This window comes from Ahaetulla prasina, chromosome 5 (assembly GCF_028640845.1).
Source record: "Ahaetulla prasina isolate Xishuangbanna chromosome 5, ASM2864084v1, whole genome shotgun sequence".
In the NCBI taxonomy this organism is placed as follows: domain Eukaryota; kingdom Metazoa; phylum Chordata; class Lepidosauria; order Squamata; family Colubridae; genus Ahaetulla; species Ahaetulla prasina.
Window position 1 is genome coordinate 135,619,077 of NC_080543.1, and position 16,348 is coordinate 135,635,424.

At 49.6% G+C, this 16,348-nt stretch overlaps 1 protein-coding gene across 1 annotated transcript; it reads left to right on the forward strand.

The window, feature by feature from the left end:
• Positions 1-3,863: 3,863 nt before the first annotated feature.
• PCDH8 (protocadherin 8) lies at positions 3,864-15,540 on the forward strand. Its single transcript, XM_058185760.1, has 3 exons — positions 3,864-6,552; positions 8,116-8,323; positions 14,195-15,540. The coding sequence occupies exons 1-3, from the start codon at positions 3,991-3,993 to the stop codon at positions 14,566-14,568; spliced, it is 3,144 nt and encodes a 1,047-aa protein (XP_058041743.1). The 5' UTR covers positions 3,864-3,990; the 3' UTR covers positions 14,569-15,540.
• Positions 15,541-16,348: the final 808 nt, after the last annotated feature.

Genomic DNA, 16,348 nt, shown 5'->3' on the forward strand with positions numbered 1-16,348 from the left:
GCTTTTAACCTCAAATTCAGAGTTCCAGTTTGACAGTACTCTGAAATTTTATTTTATTTTATTTATTCTATTCTATTTTATTTTATTTTATTTTATTTATTTTTATTTTATTTTATTTTTATTTTATTTTATATTTTATTTTATTATTTTATTTTATTTATTTTACTTTATTTGATTTTATTTTTGGCCCATCTCACTGCCCTCCGCAGCTTACAACAATAAAACAGAGGAAAATTGGTAAAAGGGGGGGGGAATAAAACTAACCAACGTACATTAATATAAGCCGAGTGGCTGCTGAGGTTTTATTTTTTTTATTATTATTTTTCTCCTTGCAGTGTCTAAAACTTAAAGGATGAGTCTGGAAGGGGGCTTTTGTGACTTCTTTGCCAGTTTCCCTGTTCGTGTCAGTTTCAATCACTTTCGCTTCTCCTGGCCAGCAGCTAGTCAGTTTCGGTTATTCCACTCTAGATTTCCTGACTTGGCTGCGTTTTCTTTTCTCCATCCGTGGGGCTATTTCTGATGCCTACGGTTTTTCTTATTTCGCGTAATTTTAACTAAGGAAGTGCCCCAAAGGGAAGTTGGGGAGAGGGGGGGGGCTTGGGGAGGGGGGGGCTACAGAGACAGTCCTACCCTGTTTTTGCGGAAATCTCAGTGGGCGATGCTTCCATGCGTCGTGGTAACCTCATGGCTTGGGTCAGTTGGCCATTTGGCAGAGGCAGGCGATGCCGGCCCTTATTTTGGGGAACTGCGAGAAAGGACATTAACTGCGGAGGAGGGAAGGAGGAGAGGAGAGAGAGAGAGGGAGGAAGAGGACAGCGAGAGGAGGGAGAGAGGGAAAGAAGAGGAGGAAGTGGGAGAGGGAGGATGGGAGAGGAGAGCAGAGGAGAAGAGGGGAGGGAAAGGGGAAGGAAAGGGAGAGGACAGAGGGGAGGAGTGAAGGAAAGGGAGAGGAGAGGAAAACAGAGGAGAAGACAGGAGAGTGGGGAGAGGAGAGGAGAGGAGACAGAGGTGAAGGAGAGAGAGAAAGAAGAGGTTGGGAGAGGATGGGAGAGGAGAGGAGGAGAGGAGAGGAGAGAGGAGAGGGAGGGAGGGAGAGTGGAGGAAGAGGAAGGGAAATGAAGGACAGAGAGAGGGAGGGAAAGAGGAGAGCGGGAGGAAAGCAGAGAAGAAAAGAGAAAGGAGAGAGAGGAGAGGAGAGAGAGAGAGAGGAGAGAGAGGGAGAGAGGAAGGGGAGAGAGAGAGGGAAAGAAGAGGAGGGAGAGAGAGGAGAGAAACAGAAGAGGACAGGAGATGAGGGAGAGGAGAGGAAGATAGCAGAGGAGAGATAGGAGGAGGGAGAGGAGAGGAAAGGAGAGGAGAGAGGGAGGAAGGAGAGGAGAGGTCAGAGGGACGGAGGGGAAAGATGAGAGGAGAGGAGAAAAGAGAGGGAGGAAGGGAAGGAAAGGGAGAGGACAGAGGGGAGGAGTGAAGGAAAGGGAGAGGAGAGGAAAACAGAGGAGAAGACAGGAGAGTGGGGAGAGGAGAGGAGAGGGAGACAGAGGTGAAGGGAGAGGAGAGAGAAAGAAGAGGTTGGGAGAGGATGGGAGAGCAGAGGAGAAGAGGGGAGAGTAGAGATGAGGGGAGGGAGAGGAGGAGAGGAGAGAGAGGTGAAGGGAGAGGAGAGAGAAAGAAGAGGTTGGGAGAGGATGGGAGAGCAGAGGAGAAGAGGGGAGAGTAGAGATGAGGGGAGGGGAGAGTGGAGGGGAAAGAGGAAGGGAAATGAAGGACAGAGAGAGGGAGGGAAAGAGGAGAGCGGGAGGAAAGCAGAGAAGAAAAGAGAAAGGAGAGGAGAGGAGAGGAGAGAAGAGAGAGGGGAGAGGAGAGAGGGAGAGAGGTGAAGGGAGAGGAGAGGGAAAGAAGAGGAGGGAAGAGAGAGAGGGAGAGAAACAGAAGAGGACAGGAGATGAGGGGAGAGGAGAGGAGAAGATAGCAGAGGAGAGATAGGAGGAGGGGAGAGGAGAGGAAAGGAGAGGAGAGAGGAAGGGAAGGGAGAGGAGAGGTCAGAGGGACGGAGGGGAAAGATGAGAGGGAGAGGAGAAAAGAGAGGGAGGGGAAGGGGGAGATGGAGAGGAAAGCAGAGGAGAGGAGAGGGAGGGAGGGAGCTGAAAAGAGAGAGGGAAAGGAGAAAGGGAGGGAAGGAAAGAGGGGAAGGAGAGGAGAAGAGAGAAGGGGGGAGAGGGGAGGCCCCCTTCTCCCCTTCTTTCTTCCCCTGCCAAATTTAATTCAATTTAATTCTGAATTATGACGACGGGGACCCTAGAGACCCCTCTGGAGGGTTAAGTCAGTTTAACCCGGGATTCCCTAGAGAGAGCGACTGGTACTTCTGCCCCCACCCCACCCCACCCGCTCAGCTTCCCAAGGCTTCCACCCATCCACCCAGGCTCCGTTTCTTCGGGTGGGTGGGAGAGAACGGGGGGGGGGGGCACTTAGCACCATTGCCGAGCAGGGGCTGCGATGTATCTCGGGGCGCCGAGAAAAAACGGGGAGATCCTACCACAACCGGTGTCAGAGCGTCTCGTCTGAACGCGCGCAGGGAGTGGGGAGTGTGTGTGGAGGTGGGGGGGCTCTCCGGCATCTGCGGGTCCAAGCAGGGTGGGCTTAGCGCAAGGCGCGCGAAGGGAGGCGGCTCTTTCCCGCCCCCTTCTCCGCTTCTCCGCGCAGCTCTGCTCCTCGGCGTTGGAAGGGAAGAGCTGGCTCGGGAACCGGCCGCCTCGGCTCGCTTCTTCCCCGCGTCCTGCCGCACACCGGGGCCGCTACACCTTCCAGGTGCGATCGGGGCTAGGTTTGAGGGACCGGCTTGGATTTGGCGTTCCCCCCCCCCACTTCCCCTAAACCCGGTCGGGGTTTCCCAAAAGAAGGAGGGGTGGGGGAGAAAAAGGGAGCCCCTTTCCCCGAGATACACACACACACCCGAGCCCGGAGGAAAGGGTCCACCAGCGCCCCCCCACCCACTTCTCCCCACCGTAGATTGGAACGCCAAGAGAGCAAAGGACCGAGAAGCAGGGAGGGAACGGTGGTTAGGGGGGCTTTTGAAGGGAACCGAGCGGGTTCCCCTCCGCCCCTCTATCCCAGGGCATTAAGGCAGATTTTTGGGGAGGGGGGCGTCTTCGAACAGGCGGACTCCGCGCTGTCCTTCCTCGCTTTTCCCTCGTTCTTCCTCCCCTTCCCGACCCCCTGCCGCGACCCTGCCCGCCAGCAGCCCCTCCTCCCTCTCTTTCCCGCTTCACATAGAGACAGGGTGCTTGCTTGGCCAACTCGGGGACTACGACCCCCTCCCCTTTTTCCCCTCTTTGGTTGGAAGTGCGTTTGGCAAGGACCCGGGTTCAAGAGCCCCTTTTGGGCGGAGAGGGCTGAGCCGGCTCCGACGGGCGGGCAAGAGGGTCTCCCCGGGGTAGCCCCCTGCCCCGCTGGAGCCAAGAGGGGACACCCCGAAGGGGCAGGAGGACCCGAAAAGCCCAAGACCCCGAAGTCCGTGATTTTTCCCAGTCGGGTTTTTTCCTCCCTATTGTGGGACGCAGAGCCGATCCTCCCGCGGGTTGGGTGGGGGGGGGTCTTCCTACCCTATGGATCGCGCTATTCCTGGTCTAAAGAATTTTCGACGGGGGTGGGGGTCCCGGGAGGAAACCCGAGCCGCGATTGGCTGCCTGGCGACGTTCATTTGCATACCCTCGCCTATTAAAGAGCGGAGGTGGGGAGGGTCCGTCTTTAGTAGCCAAAAGAAGCGAGGCAGGGCGCAGTCGGAGCAGGTGCCCGCGGGGGAAAGGAAGCCAGCGCTCCTGGAAACGAGTTGAATGCGGGGCGGGGGCGCACGGTGGACCGGCTCCGGAGCGGATTGACTGCCGGGCAGCCGGGAAAGGGGGCTTCGCTGGCTCGCCCCCTCCTCTTGCCTGCCTGCTTGCTTTTCTTCTCTCGCTTTCTCTCTTTTTTTTCCCGCTTGGCAGCGAGCGAAGCATGGGCGCCCGCAAAGACAGCGGCTACCCGGCCGTGCCAAGCCACCCGACGGGCACTCTCTGCCTGGCTTGGCTGCTGCTGCTCGCCTCGGCTGTGGGCAAGACGATTCGCTACCACACCTACGAAGAAGAGCCGCCCGGCACGGTGATCGGAACCTTGGCAGACGAGCTGCCCCTGAAAGGAGCGGCTGGAGGGGATAGAACTTTCCGGCTGGTGAAGGCGCCGGGCAACGGGTCGCTGGTGCGAGTGCGGGAGCGGGACGGGCAGCTGAGCCTGGGCCCGGAGCGGCTGGACCGGGAGCAGCTGTGCGGCCAGTCGGAGTCGCCCTGCCTGCTGGCCTTCGACGTGCTGAGCCTGGGCGGCCCGACGGGCGGGGGAGCCTCGCCGCCTTTCCGCCTGGTGCACGTGGAGCTGGAGGTGCGGGACCTGAACGACCACGCGCCGCGCTTCCCGCAGCCCGCCGTGGCCCTGGAGGTGTCGGAGAGCGCGGCGCCCGGCACCCGCCTGCCGCTGCCCCTGGCCCACGACCCGGACGCCGGCTCCAACGGGCTGCAGAGCTTCGCCCTCTCGCCGGGCAGCCCCTTCGGCTTGGAGGCGCAGCGGCGCGCCGACGGGCTCCGCTGCGCCGAGCTGGTGCTGCTGCGCGAGCTGGACCGGGAGGCGCAGGCCGGCTACCGGCTGGAGCTGGTGGCCAAGGACGGCGGGAGCCCCGCGCGCTCGGGGACGGCCACGCTCAGCGTGCGCGTGCTGGACGCCAACGACAACGCCCCCGCCTTCCCCCGGGGCGCGCTCCTGACCCTGGAGCTGCCCGAGGACGCGCCGCCGGGCGCGCTGCTGCTGGAGCTGGAGGCGGCCGACGCCGACGAGGGCGCCAACGGGCAGCTGCTCTACGCCTGGGGCAGCCAGGTGCCCGCCGAGGCCCGCCGCCTCTTCAGCCTCGACCCGCTCTCGGGCCGCCTGGCCCTGCGCGCCCCCGTCGACTACGAGCTGCAGCGCACCTACGAGCTGGACGTGCAGGTCAGCGACCGGGGCGCCAGTCCGCTGGCCGCCGCCTGCAAAGTGGTGGTGCGGCTCCTGGACGTCAACGACAACGCGCCCGCCGTGGCCATCAGCGCCCTGGGCGCCCCCGCGGGGCCGGACGCTGCGCGGGGCCCGGAGGCCGAGGAGGAGGCCGGCTGGGCGGCGGTGAGCGAGGCGGCGCCGGCCCAGAGCCTGGTGGCGCTGGTCAGCACCTCGGACAGCGACGCGGGCGCCAACGGCCAGGTGCGCTGCGCTCTCCTGCCGGCGCCCCACCAGCCCTTCGCCCTGCAGCGCGCCTACGACGCCGACAGCTACCTGGTGCTGACCACCGGCGCCCTGGACCGCGAGCGCGTGGCTGAGTACAACCTGACGCTGGTGGCCGAGGACCTGGGCTCTCCCCCGGCCAAGACCGTCCGCTCGCTCACCGTCCGCGTGGCTGACGAGAACGACAATGCCCCACGCTTCGCCAAGGCACGCTACGAGGTGGCCCTGCCGGAGAACAACCCCCCGGGGGCCTACCTGACCACCGTGGTGGCTTCCGACCCCGACCTGGGACCCAACGGTAAAGTGACCTACCGCCTGCTGGACAACCAAATCATGGGCGCCTCTATTTCCACCTACGTTTCGGTAGATCCGGGCACAGGAGCTATCTACGCCCTCCGGACTTTCAACTATGAGATCCTGAAGGAGATGGAGTTGTCCATCCAAGCTACGGATGGAGGATCTCCTTCGCTCTCCAGTACGGCCTTGGTCAAGGTACGGGTGATGGACCAAAACGATAACGCTCCCGTCATCACTTCTCCTGCGCTCACCAACGGGTCTCTTGAAATTGGGGTCTCCAGCAGAGCTTCCCGAGACTCCTTGGTTGTCCACATCAAAGCCAGAGATGCAGACGAGGGCACCAGCGCAGAGCTGAGCTTCACTTTCTCAGAGGATCCCCAGCAACAGGAAAGATCCCTGGATCTTTTTGCCATCAACCAGAAAACCGGGGAGGTCACGCTCCGGAGGAGCTTATCTGAAGAACAGCTGGGCCAAGTCTATCCTTTGCTCCTCACAGTGGCCGACAATGGACTGCCACCTCTCTCCACCACCCTGGCGGTCAACTTCCTGGTGACTGCCTCACTGCCTCCCTCTAGTGGCCAGGAGTCCGTGGCCAAGCCCAGCTCCTGGGAAGACCAACCTTTGCAATGGGATGTCCCTTTAATCGTCATCATTATCCTGGCGGGAAGTTGCACGTTGCTCCTGGTGGCCATCATCACCATCGCCACCACGTGCAATCGGCGTAAGAAGGAAAAGAAGGTGGTCTTGGAGGAACCTCTCGATACTTCTCATCTGGAGAAGGGGCACGAGGAGGGAAGCAACGGTGACGGTGCCCTCAATCCCTCCAGTCCTCACTTCGACGTCCATTCCTTCCCCAGCAAATCTTCTTTTGCTAGTCCAGAGCCCTCTCCGGCCAGTGAAGATATCCCGGCATCTGAGAACAGCCGAGAAACCAACAGCCTCTACGACAGCCAGAGCCGACTGCGAGGAGCGAACGCAGAGGTAACCTTCTATACCTTCTCTTGCCGGGTGGAGACAAGATAAACTTACCTTGCTGGTTGCACCTTAACTTACCTCTGAAGGTCAAAGAAGTCATTAATAAGGAGGCAGGAACGTAGTTGCTCATCAGTCTGTTGAGAGATTTCTTGAACGCAAGTAAAGCGGGTTAGAATTTGAGGTATTAACCATCCAGCTGAGTTATGTAGCTTCAAGGGGTTTGGAAGTCACATACAGGTAGCCCTCGACTTATGACCACACTTGAGCCCCAAATTTCTGTCGCTAAGTGAAACATTGGTTCATTTTTTTCCCCCTTCTTGTCGCCATTGTTAAGTGAATCCACCACGGTCGTTAATTTAGTAACATGGTTGTTTAGTGAATCTGGTTTTCCCGTGGTGAGAAGGTCACAAAAGAGGGCCAGGGCACTGCGACCGTCATAAATGTGAAGCAGTTTGCCCAGCGTCTGAATTTAGATCATGTGACCCTGGGGATGCTGCATCGGTTGTAAATGTGAAAAATGGTCATAAGTCCCTTTTATCAGCAACAGACGGTCACTAAATGAACTGTTGTAAGTCGAGGACTGCCTGTATTTGGCGGGGGGTGGGGTCAGGACTATGAATTAGCCTGTTTTTATTTTTATTTTTTTCAATTATTTTTCATTTATGAAATGCACGGGCTGCCCATCTTAATAAGGTGAATGCATAGAATTCTTTTATTGGCCAAGTGTGATTGGGCGCACACAGAATTTACCTTCGGCGCATAAGCTCTCAGTGTACATAAAAAATATAAGTGATAGATCATAGTCACCATAAAAATACATTCAGCATAAATCATAAGGTACAACACTGAGTGGTAGAATCAACGTAAATTGTCCTAGGAAATTAAACAAAACAATACGAATCATAAAGATACGAGCAGCAAAGTTATAGTCGTAAGTAGAAAGGGAGATAGGCAATAGGAAAGACGAGAAAGAAGATTGAGGACCTGTATACTGCACGAATCAAGAAGAGGGCCGTGAAAATATTTGCAGATCCCTCGCATCCTGGACATAAACTGTTTCAACTCCTACCCTCAAAACGACGCTATAGAGCACTGCACACCAGAACAACTAGACACAAGAACAGTTTTTTCCCGAAGGCCATCACTCTGCTAAACAAATAATTCCCTCAACACTGTCAGACTATTTACTGAATCTGCACTACTATTAATCGTTTCATAGTTCCCATCACCAATCTCTTTCCACTTATGACTGTATGACTATAACTTTGTTGCTGGCAATCCTTATGATTTATATTGATATATTGACCATCATTTGTGTTGTAAATGTTGTACCTTGATGAACATATCTTTTCTTTTATGTACACTGAGAGCATATGCACCAAGACAAATTCCTTGTGTGTCCAATCACACTTGGCCAATAAAATTCTATTCTATTCTATATCAATACCACCTTACTATGTATATTTTCCATTGTTGACGTTCTTTCTTCTGAGCAATAACTCTGCCTTTTCTTTATTTCTGCCGTCTCTTCTCCATCCCTCCATCTCCCTCTTTGCTGGCCCCTTCCAGTCTTACACTTCCACCCCTAGTTACAGCAAAGAACCAGCGGCCCCGGTCCCCATTTGGAAGGGCCACTCCTTCAACACTTTATCGGGAAGGGAAGGAGAGAAATTCAGTGGGAAGGACAGCGGAAAAGGGGACAGCGACTTCAACGACAGCGACTCAGACATCAGCGGAGACCCTCTGAAGAAGGACCTCATCACCCACATGCAGAACGGTAAAGGTTTCTTTCACCCCTCCCCCACCACTTAGCGGATTGACCATGTCAGGGAGAGATCAAAGGGTTTCCTCTTAAAAAAAAAAAAAAACAACCGAGCAGGATGTTCGTTGCAAATCTCCTCTAATGACCTAAATATTCATCACCCGTTTCGGGGAATGCTCCTTCCAAGCTAGGAACACGCAGAGCTGCGGCCTGTGACGTTCTTCCTAGCCGCTAGCAAGGTCTCTTGGGGCCTGAGGCACCCGTGGGCAGAAGAGACCGCCCCACTGGAACAGATTTCACCATAATTAAATATTGCGTTATCCTGCTCGCGAGAGAAGGATGCTCCGTTCCCCATGACAATCCTTTGAGGCTTAGAGGTGGTGACTCATAAAAGGTCACCAAGAAAGCTTCATGGTTGAGTAGAGATGTGCGCTCGGTTTGCTTGGCTCTAGTAAAACACATGGTTTGAGTAGAAATGTGAGCCCGGTTTACTTGGCTCTAGTAAAATATATGGTTTGAGTAGTGATATGAGCCCGGTTGGCTCTAGTAAAACACATGGTTTGAGTAGAAATGTGAGCCCGGTTTGCTTGGCTCTAGCAAAATACATGGTTTGAGTAGAAATGTGAGCCCGGTTTACTTGGCTCTAGTAAAATACATGGTTTGAGTAGAGATATGAGCTGGATTTGCTTGGCTCTAGTAAAATACATGATTTGAGTAGAGATATGAGCTCGATTTGCTTGGCTCTAGTAAAATACATGGTTTGAGTAGAGATATGAGCTCGATTTGCTTGGCTCTAGTAAAATACATGGTTTGAGAAGAGATGTGAGCCTCAACCTAGGTTGGCCCCCAAGGATAGGCTCCAGCACAAGTCCGAAAGCTCAGAAGACTAAACCTCTGGTCCCAGTGATCGACCCAAATTGGATCTTGCGACATTTATCTTGGGACACCTATATTTGCCTTCGTTCATAGATGGTTTCATTTCCAAGTCAGGTTAGCAGATGGATTCTTTACAATTGCTGATTCCTTCACTGTTTCGTCACTGTTGAAAACGGAAAGCATTCTTAGAGTAGAGAGACCAGTTTTTACTTCGTAACTAAAAGGGGGAAATTGCAACTGGAAACAGTGAGAAGGAAACGGTGCGTTAGACTACAGGCAGTGTCTCTCAACCTTGGCCGTTCCAGATGTGTTGTCTTCTGCTCCCAGAGCATAACCATATGGTGGGAATTGACTCATACGTCTAAAAATTGCAACACTGAGAAACTCTTAGGTTGGAGGAACCTGGTTTTCTGATCTTACAGGATTTTACTCGGTGTAGTCCTTGATTGGTGGCAACGCAGATTGAGTTGGACAAGAGCTGGACTCCCAACCACAGCTAAAGGGCCACAGATTGTCCACTTCTGCTTAATAACTTCCCTGAAAGCTGTTGTTGTGATATACGAGCTGAAACAAACGTGGATCAAGGAGATGTGGTTTAATCGGACAAAGGTCACAACTTCACCTGACCAAGTAATCATTGCTTTGTGTAGACTACTTCTACTTTTCGTGGACCTTACAATAAAGCTAGGAAGGCAGATATTATTCCATTTCATGCTGAGTTTTCATAGGCGTACAGGTATCCCTCAACCTACGACCATTCGTTTTACAGTCGTCCAAAGTTATGTCGTTGAAAAAAAGGGGACTTACAACGGGTCCTTGTACTTATGACCATCCCAGCATCAACATTGCAATCAGCAGCATTGCAGTTACGACCGTCTGCGTGGTTACGTGATCAAAATTCAGGCGCTTGGAAACCATCATGTAGTCGCTGCAGCCTGGAGTCTTTTGATAGCTAGTTACAACTTTCCCAGGAGGCTTCTGATGACGAAAGATGGATTTGCATAACGACCACGTGATTCGCTTAAAGACACAACCAAAAAATCAGCTTGGAAAACTGAGCCCCATCCCTTTAACATTTAACAGCCCCACATCGTTTAGTGATGGAAACTGTGGTTGTGTGTTGAAGATTGCTTGTAAAGTATATATCCCTAGACAATTTGCTCAGTTTTCAAAACAGTTCTGTTTTATTCCCTGATACTTTTCACTTGGCTTTTATTTGTACATTGTTACTCGCATCCATGGTCATTTTTACCCCTTGGGGAACTTAGAAGGGACAAATGCGGAGATATAAACAACACTGCCCGAAAGCAAAAAACCAAGTTATTTTAACCATATTTACATTTTTTTAAAAAAAAATGCTTTGGATTAGTTTCCCCGGTCAAAGAGCTCCTAGAAGCGATGAGAATTGTAGGCTGATATATGTTGAGGACAGTAGGAGTGGGACGGTGGCTTTGAGGTGGAGCTCCCACCTCACAATCAGGAGGCTGTGAGTTCGATCCTAGGTAGAGGCAGATATTTCTCTCTCTGGACATACTGAGAATGTACCTGCCGAATAGAACTCCGCATTGGCGACCTGGAAGTGCATCCGGCCAGTAAACATTCATCTCCATTCAGTTGCCCAAGACTCCAGCCCGCCAGGGATTATGGGGTCGTTAAAAGCTGATGATGATATGTTGAGGAGAGTAGATTTGGGGGAAAGTAGATGATTGACTTTGAGAAGCCAATTTTGGATATTTACACTCTCAATTCTAGGCTACATGCTTGCTTCTCTCCCTCCTTCCAAATTATAGGAACGGAACCATTTAATTACACAGAATTGGTCAATATTGTTTCCTGGGAATTTAGCAATCTTGTCTAGATGGCAGCCAAACGATGGTAGAATTTTGATAATGTTACATATATTTTTATGTGTGAAAGTTCATATACTTAACCATATCTTTCCTCAACCATGGTTGGTTGAAGTCTTCACTATAGGAAGTCCTTGACTTACAGTTGAGGCCAACATTTCCGTTGCTAAGCGAGACCATCGTTAAGTGAGCTTTGTCCCATTTTTACGACCTTTCTTGCCACGGTTGTTAAGCGAATCTCTGCCGTTGCTAAGTGAATCACACGGTTGTTAAGCGAATCCAACTTCCCCATTGACTTTAATTGCATGAGCCCAGGACACTGCAGCCGTCATAAGTACAAGCCAGTTGCTCACGTCCGGATTTTGATCATGTGACCATGGGAATGCTGCAACGGTGGTGTGGGAAATGGTCATAAATCTATCTTTCCAGGGCTGTTGTAACTTCAAACGGTCATTCAACGAATGGTTGTAAGTCAAGGACTATCAGCAATGGCATGACAAAAGCTATGGTTCTTTGCAATTTTGAGACCAGTCAATTCATTTGAAAATGGGTTTATGGTAGCCATTGAGGAAGATTAATTCCAGTAGTGGCCAAGATTGTGGAAACCTTTTGGGAGAAGTCTATTTTCTAAAACTAGCTAATGATACCACTTTTTTTTTTTAGTAATAGCATAAGATTTATATATCAATGGAAAGATAATTTAATCAAGAATATAATGCAATAACTTTTATGAAGGGTTTGCTATTAGAATAGCAGTTACAGTATAAAGAAGAAAAGTGAAACACGTAGAAAAAAACGAGAGATACAAAAATGATCACCATAGAAAAAAATGAGATATACAAAAATGATCACCATGTCAGTTAATGCTTCGTTGGGTAACCTTTAGCATGAATTACGGCCTTACAACATCTTCCCATGGAGTGAACCAAGTCTTTGAGTTCTGCAGCTGTTATCATGTGAAACCAAGATTGAATGATGGCTTCTATTGACTGGGTTTTATTGCTGAGTCGCTTCTGACTAACCAGTTTCTTTAATCGGCTCCATAGATTTTCAATTGGGTGAAGGTCTGGGCTATTCCCAGGCCATTCCAGCAGTGGAATAGGATTATCTTGAAACTCCAAAAAAACAGTGGTGTTATTAGCCATCAAACTTCAAAAATACACTTTTCCTAAGAGGTTTCCACAATTTTGTCCATTACTGTAATTCCTCAAATCTGCATATATTTGCCTCGCTGGCTACACAAATTGTAGTGACTTTGAGGGGAATGAGAATTAAGCAGCTACACTTTTATTGGATCCTGCTTGAGATTTTTGCTCTTATTAGTTTAGTTTTATTTAGATTTTTAGATTTTTAGATTATCTTAGGCTTTATCAATAAAACATCAGTTTCTTAATTCCTGCTGGGTATCTGGCAACTAAGATCCATCCAAATTAAGCCTGCAGGGGAACCTCAGTTGCCAGATACCCAGCAGGAATGGAGTCATCTCCATACTTAGCCACCACCTTCTGAATCAAAGCGGCAGCTCCTTCATACCAGAATGCAAGAATTATAATCGATTTTGCTTTGCAGATATGTGTGTGTTTGTGAATTCGGGACAAATTTGCTATTAGATGTAAGTGGCATTGCTCATCCTACTTAGAATTGATAAAGGAGAATACATGTCATCGTCGACGTACAACCACAACAGAGCCTGAAAATTGTGTCGCAAAGTGAGATATTTGTTCACTAAGTGAGTTTTGCCTCCTTTTACAAACTTTCTTGCCACAGTTGTTAAGTGAACCAGTGCAGTTTATTTATTTTATTTATTTATTTTATTAGATTTTTATACCGCCCTTCTCCCGAAGGACTCAGGGCGGTGTACAGCCGGAATAAAATACAGAATATATACAATTAAAAGAGATTAAAAGAAACTATTAATAAACGGCCGATAATTTAAAAAATTTAAAAATTTAAAATCACTAAAACCCCAATTTAAAATCAACTATTTATGCCAGTCCTGCTTGAGTGAATAAATATGTTTTTAGCTCACGACGAAAGGTCCGAAGATCAGGCACTTGACGTAAGCCAGGTGGGAGTTCGTTCCAGAGCGTCGGTGCTCCCACAGAGAAGGCCCTACACCTGGGGGCCGCCAGCCGACATTGTTTGGCGGACGGTACCCTGAGAAGGCCCTCTCTGTGAGAGCGTACGGGTCGGTGGGAGGCATAAGGTAACAGCAGGCGGTCTCGTAAGTACCCGGGCCCTAAGCCATGGAGCGCTTTGAAGGTGGTAACCAGGATCTTGAAGCGCACCCGAAAGACCACAGGAAGCCAGTGCAGACTACGGAGCAGTGGTGTTACGTGGGAGCCACGAGCGGCTCCCATTACCACTCGCGCAGCTGCATTCTGGACTAACTGCAGCCTCCGGGTGCACCTCAAGGGCAGCCCCATGTAGAGAGCATTGCAGTAATCCAGCCGAGACGTAACCAGAGCGTGAGTGACCGTGCATAAGGCATCCCGGTCAAGGAAGTTGTTCAGTGAATCTGACTTCCCCATTGATTTTGCTTGTCGGAAGGTCGCAAACCTTCCGACACACACACACACATACACACACCAGGACACTGCAACGGTCATAAGTGCGAGCCAGTTGCCAAGCATCTGAAGTTTGATGTCCATGTTGGATGCTACAAAGGTTGTAACTGTAAAAAAAAATGGTCATAAGTCACTGTAAGTCGTTGTAACTTTGAACGGTCACTAAATGAACTGTTTTAAATCAAGGACTACCTGTATTTATAGTTGAGGGTTGAATACGGGGTCCTTGTGGCTCCCTGAGCTTGATTGTTTTCTTGTAGACGTTTCATGACCCAACTAGGTAACATCATCAGTGCTAGTGATGATGTTATCTAATGCTAGCACTGATAATATAACCTAGTTGGGTCATGAAATGCCTGCAAGAAAACAATCTAGATAAAAGAGCACCAAGAAACTCACAGTCCTCCTCCCCCTCCTCCTCCCTTTAGTCCTGATGATGTTACCTAGTTTGGTCATGAAATGTCTGCAAGAGAACAACCCAGCTCAGAGAGCCCTCTTTGCAATTCCTAACGTGGTTCCTTGTGTCGCCTGGCCTTTGGGTCTCTTGCATTGGGGTTCACACCTCTACTTTGTCGTTTGCCTTTTTTTTTTTCTAGGTTTGTGGGCTTGCACCGCTGAATGCAAACTCCTGGGCCATTCAGACCGATGTTGGAGTCCCTCCTGCGCCCAGACCAACTCTCACACGTCCCCCCACCCCAAAACCCAGCTCTCCACCTTCTGCAGAACCACCTCCTTGCCCCGAGACACGCTCCATCGCGACCACTTCTATCCCGCCCAGCTGCCCAAGACGGTGGGGTTGCAGAGCGTCTACGAGAAGGTCCTCCACCGGGATTACGACCGGACAGTGACCCTGAGGTCTCCTCCTCACCCTGGGAGATTGCCCGACCTCCAGGAGATCTCGGTACCTTTATACGAATCTCCTTCTCACCATTATTTAGGTTCGCCTTCCGAGACCAGCAAGAAGATTTGAATTTCCTCCAGCCCTTGATATGAGTGAACGCTGGGCCACTAGCCCTCTTTGAGGAAACAGACCTGAAAAAGGCTGCATGGGTGGGGAATGTTTGTCCTCGTCCTCCTTTGCAGCAGGACAATGACCCTTGAGCATGTGCAAAGTGTCTCTCCCACCACTTGGTGACTCACTTCGTCTCTCCCAAGAATTCCAGGAGGGAAAAAAAAAGACTTTTTATATCTCTTTTGATAAACATTGCTTTCATTCTTTCCATCCCCACTTACGAATGGACCTAGAAAAGTTCAAACTTCCCCAAGATATTGTTAACTGGGTTTGATGATGTATAGAAGTTTAAGTAAAACGTGCCTTAAAATACAACAATGTGTATATGTACAAATATACTGTACATGCATATCACCGATGGAGGGGAAAAATGATGTGTCTGTGTATATTTGTACATGCATACACCCGGGATTACATGCATAAACATGTATGTGTTGTACAGATAGACAACGATGTATAAATTAAGTTGTTTGGGGGGAAAATTTCCAATTGCATTGGTACTGTTTGATATTTGCAAACGAAAATTTCTTGTTAATGTAATTTTTATGAAATGTGCAAGTATTTGACCATTTTCCTGATGTTCCTCCTTAGTTTCCCCTCACATTCATCCATTTTTCTTTGAACTTTTCTGTATATCATGTAATGTACTGTTTGTACATAGAGAAATGTTCTATTTTTATATAATAAAACCTGGAGGATCAAATATTCTTTCCAAGGGAAATATTTAAAAAAAGATACGTTCGGAAAAAGAAAAAGAGAGAGCCAGAGAAAGCTGTGAATCTTTTAGGAATCCATGTTAATGTTAGTTAAGCAATTGCTTGTTGTAAGAAAGACTGCTTTGCCAAGTGTGCGCTGTGTTTCTGAAGTCCATGGTGAGCTTCGAACTAAATGTGGATTAATTATTCTGTTGTCACTTTGTATAAAGCACTAATAAAGGTTATGTGTCAGAGGGTTTTGAATATCATGATTCACTGGCCTCAGTAGATGAAATCATTTTTGCCTAGGAAAACCGAGAGTCGTGAAAGCCATCGTAGAAACGATAGCTTCAAATTTTAGATGAATTCACCTCTTGCATTCTTAGAGGCCACGCAATGAATGACAACATCCTACAGGCCATTCACAAAAGGTAGATCATGTTTAGAAATAACCAACTGTTCCTCTGATTGTGCGTTCTGATTTGATATTACTCGGGAAATTACTCAAATTAGGAAGGACTTGGGGAGACGTAATAGCAGTGTTCCAGTATTTGAGGGGCTGCCACAAAGAAGAGAGGGTCAACCTACTTTCCAAAGCCCCTGAAGGCAGGACAAGAAGCAACGGATGGAAGCTAACCAAGGAGAGAAGCTACCTAGAACCAAAGACAAATTTCCTAACAGTGAGGACAATCAATCAGTGGAACAATTTTCCTTTAGGTTGCTTCCATCACCGGAGGCTTTCAATAAGAGGTTGGACAATTATTTATCTGATATGGTATGGGTGCTCAAAGAGTGTTGATCTCCAAGATCCCTTCCAACTATTATTATTCTATGTTCCTCACCTTAATCGTTCATGCTGGCTGACTACTGGCAGATAGAGAGAGAGAGAGAGAGAGAGAGAGAGAGAGAGGATAGACAGATGATAGACAAATAGACAGATGATAGGAGAGAGATAGAGATATGATAGGCACAAACAGATAGATGATAGAATATATGATAGATAGATGATAGATGATATGGATGAGAGAGAGAGAGAGAGAGAT